Source organism: Pristis pectinata, chromosome 42 (genome assembly GCF_009764475.1).
Source record: "Pristis pectinata isolate sPriPec2 chromosome 42, sPriPec2.1.pri, whole genome shotgun sequence".
Taxonomy (NCBI): domain Eukaryota; kingdom Metazoa; phylum Chordata; class Chondrichthyes; order Rhinopristiformes; family Pristidae; genus Pristis; species Pristis pectinata.
In genome coordinates, this window is record NC_067445.1 from 202,620 (window position 1) to 218,865 (window position 16,246).

General features: G+C 50.2%; 1 protein-coding gene and 2 pseudogenes across 1 annotated transcript; 2 read left to right on the forward strand and 1 right to left on the reverse strand.

Moving 5' to 3' along the window:
* The first annotated feature begins 1,958 nt into the window (after window positions 1-1,958).
* Window positions 1,959-2,330, forward strand: LOC127566484 (histone H2B 1/2-like). The gene has a single exon (XM_052008914.1). The coding sequence runs from the start codon at window positions 1,959-1,961 to the stop codon at window positions 2,328-2,330; it is 372 nt and encodes a 123-aa protein (XP_051864874.1).
* An 876-nt stretch (window positions 2,331-3,206) lies between these two features.
* On the forward strand, window positions 3,207-3,746 carry LOC127566472 (histone H2A-like; annotated as a pseudogene).
* Window positions 3,747-4,773: 1,027 nt separating this feature from the next.
* On the reverse strand, window positions 4,774-5,145 carry LOC127566483 (histone H2B type 1-O-like; annotated as a pseudogene).
* Window positions 5,146-16,246: the final 11,101 nt, after the last annotated feature.

The following is a 16,246-nucleotide window of genomic DNA, read 5'->3' on the forward strand; positions in this document are numbered from 1 at the left end:
AGAAACAGAGTGCAGAAGCTTGAATCTGGAACAACAAACAATCTGCTGGAGGAACACAGCGGGTCGAGCAGCATCTGTGGTGGGAGAGGAATTGTTGACGTCTGACCACCAACCACATCGTCCACTCCCCATCCCTTCTGCCTTCCACAGGGCCCACTCCCTTCGTGACTCCCTGGTCCTCATGCCCCTCTCCCTGACCCCGGGAACTCTCCCCTTCACCCACAGAACCCACTCCCTCCGTGACTCCCTGGTGCCCACGCCCCTCTCCCTGATCCCGGGAACTCTCCCCTGCACACACAGGGCCCACTACCTCCGTGACTCCCTGGTGCCCACGCCCCTCTCCCTGACCCCGGGAACTCTCTCCTGCACCAACAGGAGGTGGGATACTTGCTAACCCATCCCCTCCCTCCCCATCATCCTAGAAGTACTCGTTAGGTCCCTGGATGATGGGGATAGATTCCTGTACACCTCCTCCGACCCCCGTCTACTGCATTCGGTGCTGCCACTGTCGCTTCCTCTACATAGGTGAGAGCAGGTGAAGACCGGCGACCGACTCACTGATCAGCTGAGCTCTCTGCAGTGGTCGCCCCCAGCTCCCAGTTACAGACCACTTCACCTCCCCTTGCCATCGCCACACTGACCCGTCCTCCCTCTGCCTTCTCCACTGCCCGGGTGAGGCCCAACGCACACTGGAGGAACACCACGGCCCAATGGCATGGACTGAATATTCCAGTTTCAGATCACCCCATCTCCAGTGTGTGCCCCCTCCCCTACCAATCCCCCTCCAGTTCTCATCTCCCCACTCCCTGTTCCATCACATTTCACACACCACATCCGTTCCCCTCCCCTCCCCTGTCTGGTCCTGGCTCCGGTCCCATCTGCCCACCTCTCCCCTCATGGTTCCCATTCTCGGCTTCCTTACCAGATGTCAGCACTGCGAGTCCATGTGTTCCTGTTGATCATCCTCTGGGCTGTCTCCACCTTCACCCTCCCCTCCGCATACCCAGCTCCATCTGTCTTCCTCCATCTATCATCCAGGTGCCTCTGTCGCCCAACTCCCCACCTCCCCCTCTTCCACCTGATCCAACTGTCCGCCTCCCGTCAACTTCACCCCAAGAATCCACCAATCATCTCCGGACTCTGTCGCACCACCCCCTTTATCCTGGCTATCCTCCCTCGCCACTCACTGTTGATGCAGGGTTTCGATCCGAAACGTCGGTAATCCCTCTCTCACCAACACCCCCCCCCTCCGATGCTGCTCGACCCGCTGGGCTCCTCTAGCAGATAAACGATCTGCAAGAGGAGCCCAGCTTGTCGCATCATATTGTGAAGGGCTGAAACGTGAATGAGCAGAGGGATCAATGTTTGGGACGGAGGGGTCTTACAGAATTCAGGAGCCCGCTGTGAGGAGGGGCGGTAATGAGAGTCTCTCCCCCAGAGGGCGGTCGGGATCTGGAGCCACTGCCGGACAAGGTGGGAGAGACTGAAACCCCATCACGTTTAAACAGTCCCGGGATGTGTCCTGGAAGAGCCGTGACTTGCAGGGCCACGGCCCCGGTGCTGAAGGCTCAGTTTCCGCTGCTCGCTGCTCAGTAACAACACACCCGGGGAGACTGGAACCAGACCCGGGACTTTCCCACCTGGCCTGGGGAGCGGAAGCAGCAGTGACCATCAGCTGCAGCTCCTTCCCCGTCTGCCTCCCTCCCTCTCCCTCCCTCTCCCTGTTAGTGTTACAGGGCACGGTGCAGTGGGAGCGGTCTCTGATTGGCGGCAGTGGATGTTTGCCATTGGTTCCTTTAGATACCCAATACAAATCTATACATATTAATGACCCAAACCGGCCAATGACAATCGTGACTGTTCCGCATCCCACATTAGCATAAGGCTGGGAGGCTGCCTATTTAATCCTCGCTCCGAGCGGGTTCCGTTTATTTATGGGAGTGAAGTCGACTGAAGAAATGCCTGAGCCGGCGAAAGTTTCCAAGAAGGGCGCCAAGAAAGCCTTGCCTAAGTCAGCAGGCAAGGCGGCCAAGAAGAGCAAGTGGGCGAGGAAGAAGAGTTATGCCATCTACATCTACAAAGTGATGAAGCAGGTTCACCCCGATACCGGCATCTCCTCCAAGGCCATGAGCATCATGAACTCGTTCGTGAACGATAATTTCGAGCAGATCGCGGGTGAGGCTTCCCGCCTGGCCCATTACAACAAGCGGTCGACTATCAGCTCCCGGGAGATCCAGACGGCCGTGCGCCTACTGCTGCCCGGAGAGCTGGCCAAGCACGCTGTGTCGGAAGGGACCAAGGCGGTGACCAAGTACACCAGCTCCAAGTGAAGCTCCACACAGTGCTGGCAAACCAAACCAAAAGCCACCCACAGTTTCCATGAAAGATTTGGATTGATGTTTCGATACGGAATTGCATCAACTGCTTCTATATATTACTGCGGGAGATGTCTCTCATTCTGATTACGTTGATCACAATTAACCTACTGCCCGGTAAAATTCTTGTGTCGTTGTTGTATTCCTGTCCACTACACCGACACGGAATCTTCACCCTCTCCTCCCCGTCAGTTTATCCTGGTCTTCATACACTTTCCCCACTGAACTTTCCATTGAGAGCGGATTAAAGAACAAAAGTGTTGTGGGTTTGCTGTTGTTCGTGTTCTGATTGTGAAGCGATTGTCTTTTAGTGACTGCAGTTTCGTAAATGGCCTTAATCCTGGCAATAAATTAAGTGTCCATTGCTGTTGCTTGTGGCTCTGACCACTGTTTGTGAAGAGTGACCCGACCTTAATCTGAGTTCACAAAGAACGAAAAGAAATTCCCAGTATCAGTCATGGCAGAATTAATTCACATTCTGTGTGGACAGAAAGCGGAACGGGATCAAGTGACTGACCATGAGGGGAATCTGTATTAACACAAAGATTTGTAATTGATTTGCTTTTTAGACTATTGTTTAATTTTATTTTTTCTTTGGTGGGCTTTTCAAATTTCAGGTCCTTTTGGGGACTGACAGTTATTTTCCGCTCTTCCCTTATTGGTGTCTGATCATTGGAGAATCAGACAGCTCTCTGATTGGAGCATTTCACATCACCAATCAGACGTAGCGCTGTACCACCAATAAGAAGCGTCTCTCTGCAATTCTCCAGCAGCTATAGAAAAGGCAAGTGCGGCAGGATTTCCTCATTCTCTGTGAAGAAGTTTGCGGAAATGTGTGGACGTGGAAAAACCGGCGGCAAAATGAAGAACAAGCCCAAGTCTCGCTCGTCTCGGGCCAGACTGTAGTTCCCGCTGGGCCGTGTTCACAGGCTCCTGAGGAAGGACATCTATGCTGAGCGGGTGGGTGCCGGAGCGCCGGTCTATCTGGCTGCTGTACTCGAGTATCTGTCGGCTGAAATCCTGGAGCTGGCCGGCAACGCGGCCCGGGACAACAAGAAAACTCACAACATTCCCAGACACCTGCAACTGGCCGTCCGCAACGACGAGGAGCTCAACAAGCTGCTGGGAGGGGTGACCATTGCTCAGGGTGGGGTGCTGCCCAATATCCAGGCCGTGCTGTTGCCCAAGAAAACCGGCGGCGCCACCAACCCCGAGCAAGTAAATCGGCGAAGCTTCAATCTAACGACCCAAAGGCTCTTTTCAGAGCCACCCACTGTGTCTGTGGAAGGGCTGAGCACCGGCTGGTGTGGGCCCGGGGGATTTCCGTTCTGTGTGTCTGCCGCAGACACCTCAGCCCACGTCTTGGTCTAAAGCACTTTCCCTCCCCTGAAACAAACCACCATTTATCTGCGTACAAAGCGGTCCCCCTCAGCCTGGACTCCCTCCCCGTCCCGAATCCTCTCGCTTTCCAGCATCGGACATTTACCGAGAATGAGGAAATTACCCCTCACTCTCCCCTATACTTCCTGGGGGAATGCGGGACGGCGCTTATTATTGGCGGTGAAGAGCCTGATCTCATTGGTGAGAGGGATAATCAGAGAGCGGCCTCATTCACCAATGAACAGGCGACAGCAGGAGAAGCGCCAAAACTAACCGTCAGACCCCGCAATGATGTGACATTTGAAAAGCCCGCCAAGAAGAAAATAATTTATATAAAACTCTAAAACACAAATACATAACAGATCTCTGTGTGTGAACAGGATTCCGATCCAGTTGCAAAACAGACCATATGTGAATTAGTTCCCATTTATGAGAGAATTTAATCTTAAAATTCTTTCAACTGATGACCCATCGGAACAAACGCCGATTCAACGCATCAGGTTGTGGACGGGTCTCTATTCACAGACTGCAGTCGGAGCAGAGACTGCATCGTTAGAACTTGTTCTGTGAAAGGACGGTGGAGCTGTTGTGATCTCCAGTGGGAACAGGATTCAGGGCAGTTACACCACAGGGGACAGCAGGTAAAACATCGCATTCACAGCAATTAAACCACAACAACAGAAATCGTGCAACCATATTGTGCACATTAACCTCTCTCTGTGTGAAGATTTGTCAGTGCAGTATTTAAAGCTGAAGGAGAAGGCGAGAGTAAAGTTTCCTTGTCAGTGCAGTGAACTGGAATTCAACAACAGCATCAGGATTGTACCAGGCAGTGGAACCTCAAATTTTGATCACCATGAACACACTTAGAATTACCTTACGAAGCATACATGTCCCGTCACAAATGTGCTCAAACTCAATTTTTGAGATACTAGCGTAACTCTTTCTTGGAAACTGTGAGTGGCTCTTAAAAGAGTCGTTGGGCTTTCGGTTTGGGTTGTCAGCACTGTGTGGAGCTTCACTTGGAGCTGGTGTACTTGGTCACCGCCTTGGTCCCTTCCGACACAGCGTGCTTGGCCAGCTCTCCGGGCAACAGTAGGCGCACGGCCGTCTGGATCTCCCGGGAGCTGATAGTCGACCGCTTGTTGTAATGGGCCAGGCGGGAAGCCTCACCCGCGATCTGCTCGAAAATATCGTTCGCGAACGAGTTCATGATGCTCATGGCCTTGGAGGAGATGCCGGTATCGGGGTGAACCTGCTTCATCACTTTGTAGATGTAGATGGCTTAACTCTCCTTCCTCGCCGTCTTGCGCTTCTTGCCCTGCTTGGTTGGCGCTTTGGATACCGCTTTCTTGGTGCTCTTCTTGGCAGCTTTCGGCGGATCAGACATTTGTTCAGTCGGTTTCAGAGCCAGAAATAGGCGGAACCCGCTCGGAGCGTGGATTAAATCAGCAGCCTCCCCACCCTATGCTAATGAGGGATTGGGGAAGGCGAGGATTGTCATTGGTCGGTTTGGACGAATGAAAATTAATATTTTCAACTAGCTTTCTGATTGTATATGTGAAGGGATCAAACACAGCCCCTGCCTTCCGCCAATCACAACCCGCCCCCACAGCCCAGGGTCCGGGGACACTGACAGGGCGGGGGAGGCGGAGGTGGGATCTGCTTCTCCCCTTGGAACAGAGGAGGCTGCAGATCTCAGATCTGACCGAGCGATTTCCAACCGGGATGTGAAGCAGCTCCAATGCTCATCCCCGCACGGTAAGTCTGAACCTACAGGGCTGTGGGCCGACAGAGGTGGTGGGTCTGAACAGCCGGTGTTGGCCCAGTGTGGGCTGAATGGCCTCACGCTGTGCCGGACATTCCAGGGAATGGTTTTATTCTTTTCTGGCGTGTGGGCATCACTGGTAGTCACCATTATTCCCCAATGTCCCATCCGCTGGAGTGACTTTCCAGCCCAGTTCAGAATGCAGGGAGGTGTCAGCCCCACTGCTGTGGGCCGGGAGTCATACAGAGACCAGACTGGATGAGGACAGCTGATTTCCTCCCCTGGAGGGAGTCAGTGACTCTTACTGGCTTCCACCACAGGCCAGTTCGCATGGAATGCTGTCTCACTAATTTGATTGAATGTTTTGAAGAGGTATTGATGAGGGCAGTGTTCCATATGTTATTTACATGGACTTTTGCGAGGATCTTCCTCAGATATTGTGGGAAGTCAGGAAATATTGCTGGGACCATTACAAAGATATATGAATCAGGTTTAACTACGGGTGAGGTACCGGAGGACTGGAGGGTGCCTCATGTTCAGCCTTTATTTAAGAAGGGCTGCAAGGACAAGCCAGGGAACTGAAGCCAGTGAGCCTGATATCTGTGGAGGGAACATCAGTGATGGGGATTCTGAGAGACAGGATCTCCCTGCAGCTGTAAAGGCACGGACACATTGGGGACAGTCAGCATGGCTTTGTGCATGGGGAATTATGGCTCATGTATTTTATTGCATTGTTTGAAGAGGTGACCAAAGGGACTTATGAGGCAGGTCTGTAGACATTGTCTCAAAGTACTTCAGCAAGGCCTTTGACAGGTCCCACATGGTCGGCTGGCCTGGAAGTGAAAATCACATGGGTCCAGGGTGAGTGAGCCAACTGGATAGATGATTGGCTTGGAAACAGTCAGAGGGTGGCAGTGGAGGTTTGTTTCTGAGATGGGAGCCCTGTGACCAGTGGTGTGCACAGGGGTTGGTGATGGGTCCCCTGTTGTTTGCCATCTTTGTTAACAGCTTGGATGAGAATACATATAGATGGTCAGTAAGTTTGCAGGTGACACCAACATCAAGGGTATAATGGACGATGAATAAGGTTATCCATCATTGCTGCAGGATCTGGATCAACTGGGAAAATCGGCCAAGGAACGGCAGATGGAATTTAACTCGGACAAGTGCAAAGTGTTCGGTCAGTGAAACCAAGTGAGGACTTGCACAGTGAACGGCAGGGCCCTGGAGAGTAGTGTCAGACCGAGACCCTCTGGGTACAAGTACATCGTTCCCTGAAAGTGGCAGCACAAGTGGACAGGGTGAAGGCGGTGTTTGGCGTGCGTGCTTTTATCACTGAGTGCAGGAGTCCATCACGTGACATCATTGTACAACAGCAACAGTTAAAAGACATTTGGATAAGTACACGGACAGGTGGGGTTCAGAGGGACGTGAGCCCAAGATGGGCACCTTGGTCTGTACAGACAGCGTTCGCCAAAGGCCTGTTTCCGTGCTGTGTTACTCTGTGACTCGATAACTGGACAGGTCCAAGTCAAGTTTATGGTCACAGGCACAAGTACATGTGCGCACAGGTGCAATGAGGAACTTCCCTGCAGCAGCACCACACAGATACAGCATCAGATAAGCAGCATTCTCAAGAACAACATCAATTATACAATATTATACAAAACTTTTATAAGGAAGAACACAATTCAAACAAAACAGTTCACTTCAGCAAAGTGATGATGGTGTTGCTGTACTGCAGTGACTGGGGCTGTGCTGGTGGGAGGTGGTCAGTCAGCAGTAAAGGCTGCAGGGAAGATTCGCTAAAATGGCAACCGGTATGAGATGATGGGGCTGTCTTCCCTCCAGCATAAGAGGCTGATGGTTGACCTTATGGAGGTTTATAATATCATGAGGGGCACAGATAAGGTGGATGAATGAGTGGAAAATAGAGGGATATGAGCATTCTATAGGCAGAAGGGAATAGCTATGTCAGCACAACATTGTGGGCCGAAGGGCCTGTTCTGTGCTGTAATCTTCTATGTTCTATGGATGATCAGAGTCTTTCTCCCCAGGACAGGGGACTCTAAAACTGGAGAGCAGAGGTTTCAGGTGAGGTGGGAGATTTCAATGGGTCCCAAGAAGCAGATTTTCCCACACAGCAGGTGGTGGGAAGAGGGAACGAGCTGCCAGACGATGTGGGAGCGGTGGGTACAATGTTTAAAATACATTTGGATAGGTCCATCGGTAGGAAAGGTTTCGAGGGATATCTGCCAAACACAGGCAAATGGGACTAGCTCAACATAGTCAGCATGGACGAGTTGGGCTGAAGGGTCTGTTTCCCAGCTGCATAACTCTTTGACTGTGACAGTTCAGCCATGGTAGGTTCGTTCAGAAAGTTACAGCTCGTGGGATCCGAGGTATGTAGGCAAATTGGGTCTAAAATGAGCTTGGAAATGAGAAGCAAGGGGCGTGCTGAAGGTTTGGTTTTCCCAGTGGAAGTCTGGGACCAGTGGCGTTCCACAGGGATTGGTGCTGGCATCACTAATGTCTGTGATACACACCAAGGAACAACATGGCTGTGAATGTAGGTGTGATTAGTGAGTCTGTGGCTGACACAAACATCTGTGGTGATGTCGACAGTGAGGAGGATGGTCTCAGACCACAACATGAGATTCAGCAGCTGGAACATCAGGCAGAGGAACGGCAGACGGAATTTAATCCTGACACGTGTGGGGTGATGCACTGTGCAAGGGTAAGTAAGGTCGGACGTACCAAGTAAATGATGAGGCCCCAGGGACTGTCGGGGAACAGAGGGACCACAGATCCCTGTAAGTGGCAGCACAAGCAGGTGGGGTGGCGAAGGAGGAACATGGCCTTCATCAGCTGCTGCAGAGACCAGAAGAGCAGGGCCAGCAGGTGACAGCTTTATCCACCATTGGAAAGGTGACAGCTAAAGCACTGGGCGTGGTTCTGGTCACCGCACAGAGGGAAGGAACTGCACTGGAGAGGGTGCAGGGGAGATGGTGTCTGGATTGGAGTCTTTCAGTTACAAGTAGACCTTGGTTAGACTGGGTTTGTTGTCCCTGGAAGGGGGGGAGGCTGAGGGGTGATCTGACAGAGGGATACAAAGTATGAGGAGGAGAGATAAAGTAAATAGTAGGAATCTTTTCTCCTTGGTGGGGGTGTCTGAACCCACCAGGCAGAGGTGAAGTGTGGGAGGGAGGAGGTTCAGAGGGGACCCGAGGGGGAACTCCTTCACACACAGAGAGCGGAGGGAATCAGGAACCTGCTGCCTGAGGAGGTGGAGACAGGTTCACCCACAACGTTTCACACGCAGCCAGATCAGCCCCTGAATCACCGAGGCAGAGAAGGATGCAGAACAAATGGGGTAAATGAGACCAGGATGGAGAAGTACCGTGTTCGGCATGGACACGATGGGCTGAAGGGCCTGTTTCTGTGCTGCACCCCTCAGTGACTCCGTCAACATCAACAGTTGGGCATCTTTGACCAATATGCCGCAGTTGTGTGAGACCTGTAGATGTGGTGTGTTTGAATTTTCAGAAGGTATTTGAACAAGGTGCCACATAAATGGCTGGTGCACAAGACTAGAGCTCACAGTGCTGGTGGAAGTGTGTTAACATGGGCTGAAGACTCGTTATCACACAGAATACAGAGACGGAATAAACAGGTGTGTTTCAGGCTGGGAGAATGATTCCAGTGGAGTGTCCCAAGGATCAGTTCTGGGCCCTCAATATTTTACTGTCGATGTTAATCACCTGGGGGTGGGGGGGGGGGGTCAGAGTGTGAGGTATCCAAGTCTGTCAGTAACAGGGAAACAGGTGGGAGGGCATGTTGTGTTGCGGACATCTGGTCTCTGCAACAGGGTACAGAGAGGTTGGGTGTATGGGAGAACAATTGGTCAATGGAGTTTAATGTGAGAGAATGTGAGGTCATGGCCTTCAGTCATGGGAATCAAGGGGCAGGTTGTGATCTAAATGTGGAAACATTGTAGAGGAGTGAGGAACAGAGGTATCTTGGTTTTCTTGTGTATGAATCACTGCAGTTCAGTAGGCTGGTTTGGGAGGGAAATGGTCTGTTGGTCTTTGTTACAGGAGGGTGGAGATTAGAAATAGAGAAGTGTTGTTCCAGTTGTACAGAGAGTTAGTGAGTCCATACCTGGAGCACTGGGCACAGTTCTGGTCCCTTACTGAAGAACGGATCTGCTGGAACTGGGCTCAGTCCAAAAGGGATTCAGAAGGATAATCCCTAGGATCAGAGGGCTGTCCTATCCTGAGGTTGTAGCGAAATTAGATCCAAGTTCTTTGGGGTTTAGGAAAATGAGGGGTGACCTTACTGAAAAACATCAGGTCCTTTGGGGAGATGACAGGGGAGGTGTTGAGGTGTCTCCACCAGTGGGAGAGCCTGGAATGAGGGTACAGAGGTACAAGGTCAGGGAGGGGCCATTTAAAGCTGATGTTCAGCAACTTCTCGCAGAGGTGGGGAATGTCTGGGATTCTCTGCCCCAGAGGGGAGGAAAGCTGCATCACTGGAGGGATGGAAAGAGGAAGGATACATGGTGTAAAGATGAGGGAAGTGAGGGGGATGTGGAACTGTCACAGATGGGGAGTTGTGGCCTGGGACAGATCAGCCGCGATCAGTCAGGTGGGCAACTCCGGCACCTGTTGTCTTGTGTTCTTCTGAGTGTGGCTCTCAGCCGGGACTCACTGCCTGCAAAGGTGGTGGGAACAACCAATCAGGCATTCAAAGGGCAATTGGACTGGTCCTTCAGGGGGAATAACCTGCAGAGCTGTGGGGAGAGATTGGGGGATGAGACTGATGGGATTGTACTGGGAGCTGGCATAGACTTGATGGGTCAAATGGTCTCTTCCCGATCCTCTCCCTTCCCGCACCACCTGTGTTTAAAGTCCAGGGTGGACACGGTCAGTGCGTGTAACAAGGACACACTTCTGTAAAAACATTGGCACTGTATCACAAGCACACTGAGCTGCCAGAGCACAACACCGGCCAGTGAGGACACAGACCAGTACAACACCCAGCTCTCTAATGCAAGGGCATAAATTTAACAAAACACAACACTGATGGCCTAGAGCTGGACAATCCCAGCATTGCAATGCAACCCTGAGTTATAAACATCGTCAGCACTGTACTGTAAGGGAACAGACCTTTACAACAGCCAGCACTGTACAGTAAGAGCACAGACCTTTACAACAGCCAACGCTATACTGTAAGGGCACAGACCTTTACAACAGCTGACACTGTACTATAAGGGTTAATCATACAGTTGTACTGACAACTGTTAATCATACAAAAAAATGAAATACAAATATGGAAATTTTGGAAATCTAAAATAAAAACAGAAAATGCTCAAAGTCCTTAGGTCAGTTTGCATCCAGTGAGTATTTCCAGCATTTTCTGGATTTACACTGGTCACACAGATACCCGGCCATCCACACACTGTACCAGTGCATTTTACACAACATGTCACTGACACTGCTCTGTGTGCCCTGTAAATCATTGTAGTGAACTGACAGGAAACAATAATAAAACCCCTGCACTGTACTGAAAGAGCACAGTCCTTTAAAACATGCACCACTGTTTAACTGTATGGCAAGCACTACATGTCTCTACCCCAGAGGGACGGGGAATCTGGATCACTGGAGGGATTTAAAGAGGAGGGAGATAAATATTTGGAAAACTGTAGAACTGAGGCCAAGTGCGACTGATTTGGTAGATCAGCAATAATATGGAATCATGGGCCAGGCTTGAGGGACCGGTGACCTACTCCTGCTCCTGTTCCCTTGTGCTCTTGTGGTAATATGACGGTATTCACAACACGGAGTATTGCAGTGTGAGAGCAAAGACCTTTACAACAGGAAGTGTTGTCCCATGAACACACAGAACTTTACAAGATGGAGCGTTGTACTGCAGCAGTGGATCGTATGGACACAGCCAGTTACAATCCCAGCACTGCAGGGACACAGGACTTTACAACTTCCAGCACGGTGCAGACACAAATGTCACCATCAGACCAGTGTGGTGTGAGGACACAGAATGATACAACACCCAGAACTGTACTGCGGGGACACAGAGGGTACAAACCACAGCCCTGCACCTTAAGGACAAAGCCACATAAACCCCCCACAAGGCACTGTACAGAAACAGTCCACCGTGGATGACAAGGACAGTGAACTTTACAACACCAAGTCCTTCACCATAAGGACACAGAGCTATAAAAGTCTCAGCACTGTGCAGTGAGCACACAGACCCGTATACACCCAGCACTGTACTCCACCATTAAACACCAGGACAGACCCAGCACTTTCAGGGACAGATACCTGTACAAGCCTGAGAATGGACTGTGATTCATGGAACTGATCAGATAAGAGCAAGGGAAACTACTTCCCCTGCTGGGAGAGTCCATAATGAGGGGGAATGGCCTGAGAATTAGAGCCAGGCTGTGAACTGGGGATGGTAGGAAGCACTTCTTCACACTCAGCTGGGTCAGTGAAGTGGGCAGAGCAGACATGGGCCTTACCTGGGAGGGGTGGAAAGCGACACTGAATCCATTTTAATGCACTGGTGAAGCAGATGGACTGAGAGAGTTGATCAGTAGGAGAGGGTGTGGGAGTTTTGCAGTCACAGAGACACGGACTTTCAGAGGAGAGCATAGAAAGGTGGATAAATCCCCAGGACCTGATCAATTGTATCTTGGAGGACTGTGGGGAGCTACGGAAGCAATTGCAGGGGCCCTACAGGAGATATTTGCATCAGCTTCAGCCACGGGTGAGGTAGCGGAAGGCAGGAGGATGGATGACGTTGTGCCTTTGTTGAAGAAGGGCTGCAAGGACAAGCTAGGGAATTACAGGTCAGTGAGCCCGACATCAGAAGCTGCAACATTCTCCTGGGGGAAGGAAACAGAGGGGTGTTTGTGGGGGGTTGTTGTTCAGATTGGAGAATTGTGACCAGTGGTGTTCACAGGGATTGGTGCAGGGTGCACTGTTGTTCGTCATTTACATTAACAATTTGGATGATCACATTGATAACATTGCCAGTAAGTTTGTGGATGACACCAAAATCAGCGGTACCGTGGACAGTGAAGGTTATCCAAGACTGTAAGTGGATCTTGATGAACTGGGAAAGTGAGCCAAGGAACTGAAGATGGTTTAACTGGGACAAGTGTGAGGTGTTGCATTTTCAGAAGTTAAACTAGGGCAGGACTTGCACAGGAAATGGCAGGGTCCTGGGCAGTGTTGTAAACACAGGTAGACAGGATGGTGAAGGTGTTTGGCACACTTGCCTTCATCAGTCAGGGCACCGAGTACAGGAGTTGGGACGTCGTGTTACACCTGTACAAGTTGTTGGTGACACCACACTGTAGTGTGGGCAGATCTGGTCGCCCAGCTATAGGCAGAAATGCAATAAAGCTGGAAAGGGTGCAGCAAAGATTCCCGAGGATGGTACTGGGACTGGAGGGATTGAGTTAAAAGGAGAGACTGGAGAGGCCATGCCTATTTTTTCCTGCAGGTTCGGAGGCTGAGGAACCTTATAGAAATTTATAACATCATGGAAGGGTTGGGCATGGATTAGGTGGATGATCACTAACTTTTTCCAAGGTTCGGAGAGTCTAAAACTAGAGGACATGGATTTGTGAAAGAGGAAAGATTTAACAGCGACCTGAGGGGGAACTTCTCCAACACAGCGGGTGGTGAGTTTATGGAATGAGCTGCCAGAGGAAGCTGTAGAGGTGAGTACAAACGCAACGTTTAAAACAATTCTACAAATGTACAAACGCTTTCCTCTCTATCACATTACCTTCTGCACCTTGGAGACTCAGCACCCTGGGGTGTAGGAGGTTCACACGTGGTAGGGAGGGATGTAAGAGTGCAGGGGCATTGCAAGATTGGTTAAGGACACCATCACTGCAGTAATGAAGAAGGATGTCTCTGGAGGCTCTTCACATGAGGCTGTGTGTGCAGATCCTAGAAATAAAAGGGCATTCCCGTTGCTGGGATTATACTGCAGGGCCCCAAACAGTTGGTGGGAGATTGAGGAGCAGATCTGTTGGAAAATCACACCGAGGTATTAATGGGAATAGGGTCACAGTAGTCGGTGCATTTCATCTTCCCCAACATTAACTGGATCGACTTTGTGTGAAAAGATCAGAGGTGGAATGTTTAAAGTGCATCCAGGAGAGCTTGTTATGCCAGTACATAGATAGTCCTACTGGGTCCAGTGCAGGGAGGTGGGTGAAGTGTCAGTGGACAAGGACTTTGGAGTGAGTGAACAGAACTCAGGAAGTTTTGAGGTAGTTCTGGAAAAGGGAGATTTTGGGGGAATGCGGCAGGAGAAATGGCCGAAGTGTCTGTCGGTGAGCACTTTGGGTCCAATGACCATGATTCTACTTGTTTTTAAATAGTTATGGAGAAGGATACGGTCAGTCCACAGGTTAAAGTCCTGAACTGGGGCAGAGCAAATTTTGGAGCCATTACACGGGATCTTGCAGTGGTTGACTGGGTGAGATTGTTTGTAGAGAAAGGAGCATCTGCCAAATGGAAGGCCTTTCAAAGAGGGACGTCAAGGGTTCAGAGCCTGCATGTTCCTGTTAAGGTGAAGGACAAGGCTGGCAGGTTTCGGGAACCCTGGCTGGTGAGAGATGTTGAGGCTGTGGTTAAGAAATAGAGGGAGGTATACACTGCATGTAAGCAATTGGGAAGTAGTGAATCTATTAATGACTACAAGAAGTGCAGGGGTGCACCTGAAGAGAGAAGTTAGGAGGGCAACAAAAGGATACAAGAAAGATCTGGAAGTCAAGGAGAGGCAAAGTCCCAGGAGATTCTACACGTCTATTAAGAGTAAAAGTGAGGCCAGGGAGAGAATATGTCCCCTTAAGATCAGCATGGCTGTCTGTGTGGAACCAAAGGAAGTGGGTGAGAATATTTCTTTTCAGTTTTTACTGTGGAACAAACAATGGAAGCTGAGGAAATGGGGGAAATGAGTGGTGATATCTTGGACCACATACGAATTAGCAGCGAGGAGGTATTGGAGGCCTTAAAGTGCATTAAGGTGGATAAATCCCCAGGGCCTGACCTGGTGCATTCTCGGACCTTGTGGGAAGCTTAGAGAAGAATTTGTGGAGACCCTTGCAAGTATTTTTGCTTCAGCTCTGGCACAGGTGAGGTTCTGGAGAACTGGAGAGTGCTAATTGTTTAGAAAGGGGAGTAAAAACAAGCCAGGAAACTACAGGCCAGTGAGTCTGACATGGGTGGTGCATCAACTGCTGGACGGGATTCTGATGGACAGGACCTACAAGCATTTGGAGAGATAGGGTCTGATTCGGGACAGTCAGCACAGTTATGTATTGTAAATCGTGTCTGACAAACCTCTTGGAGTTCTTCGAGGAGGTAACTGAGAGGGTAGATGAAGGTGGGGCAGTGGATGTTGTTGATATGGAATTTAGCAAGGCCTTTCACAAGGTCCCTCATGGCAATATAGTTTAACGTCCTAGTCGATGCACCTCTCCCTGTAACTCAGACCCCCAAGTCCAGGCAACATCCTGGAACATTTTTCTGCACTATTTCGAGTTTAATTGCATCATTCCTATCACAGGGTGACCAAAATTGTACACAACACTCAAAGTGTGGCCTCACCAACATCTTATATTACTACAACATAACCTGCCAACTCCTATACTCAGTGCCCTGATGGCCAGTGTGCCAAACACCTTCTTCACCACCCTATTTACCTGTGACGCCACTGTCAGTGAACTATGAACTTGTGCTCCTTGATCCCTCTGTTCCATAACACTCCCCAGGGCCCTATCATTTACTGTACAAGACCTCCCATTAGACAGGACCTAACAGGTACAGATGGGGAGAAGATACTTGCCTGGAAATCAGCATTTGGGATGTGGGACTTGCTTCAGAGTGAGGTAGTGAGAGTTCAGGATTACCGTATTCCTGTACGGGTGAAGGGCAAGGATGGCAAGTCTAGAGAACTCTGGATGTCAAGGGCAATTGAGGGTTTGAATCAAAGAATAAGCAGCATTTGTGAGGGAAAGAGCACTGAAGACTGGGGAGGCCCTTCAGGAGGGGAGAGGGTTGGGGATCATTAAAAAAAGAAATCTAAAAGACAAAGTGCAGTCACAAAATATCATTGGCAGCTCGGATGAAAGAAAAGCGCAAGACATTTTTTGTAAATTAACAGGTATTAGTTTGAACATATCAAGAGCAAGAGGGGAACTGGGGAATATGGGGCCTGTGAGGGACCGAAGTGACGACCTGTGTGTGGGGTCAGAGGCTGTGGGAAAGGTCTGAAATGAATCGTTCCCATCTGTGTTCACTGAAGAGAAAGACATTGTGGTTGGAGGTTTCCGTTGGGGCAGTGACATTCTGGAGCACATTGAGATTAAAAAGGAGGAGGGATTATCCGTCTCAGGAGGGATAAAGCTGGATAACTCCCAGGGCCTGAGGAGATTGTTGTGTCTCTGATGGAGATATTTAAATCTTCACTGGTCACAGTTGAGGCACCAGATGTCTGGAAGGCAGCAAATGTGGGATCGTTATTCAGGAACGGTAACAGATAATTGGAAGCCAGTTAGTCTAAAATCTGTGGTAGGGAGATCATTAGAAAAAAAAAATCCTGAGACACAGGAATAATCTTCACATGGAAAGGCGGCGACCATCAGGGACAGTCAGTGCAGATTTGCTGGTGGGAGATC

Coding starts and splice junctions, on each gene's coding strand:
- LOC127566484 (XM_052008914.1), top strand. CDS start 1,959: ATGCCTGAGCCGGCGAAAGTTTCCAAGAAGGGCGCCAAGAAAGCCTTG.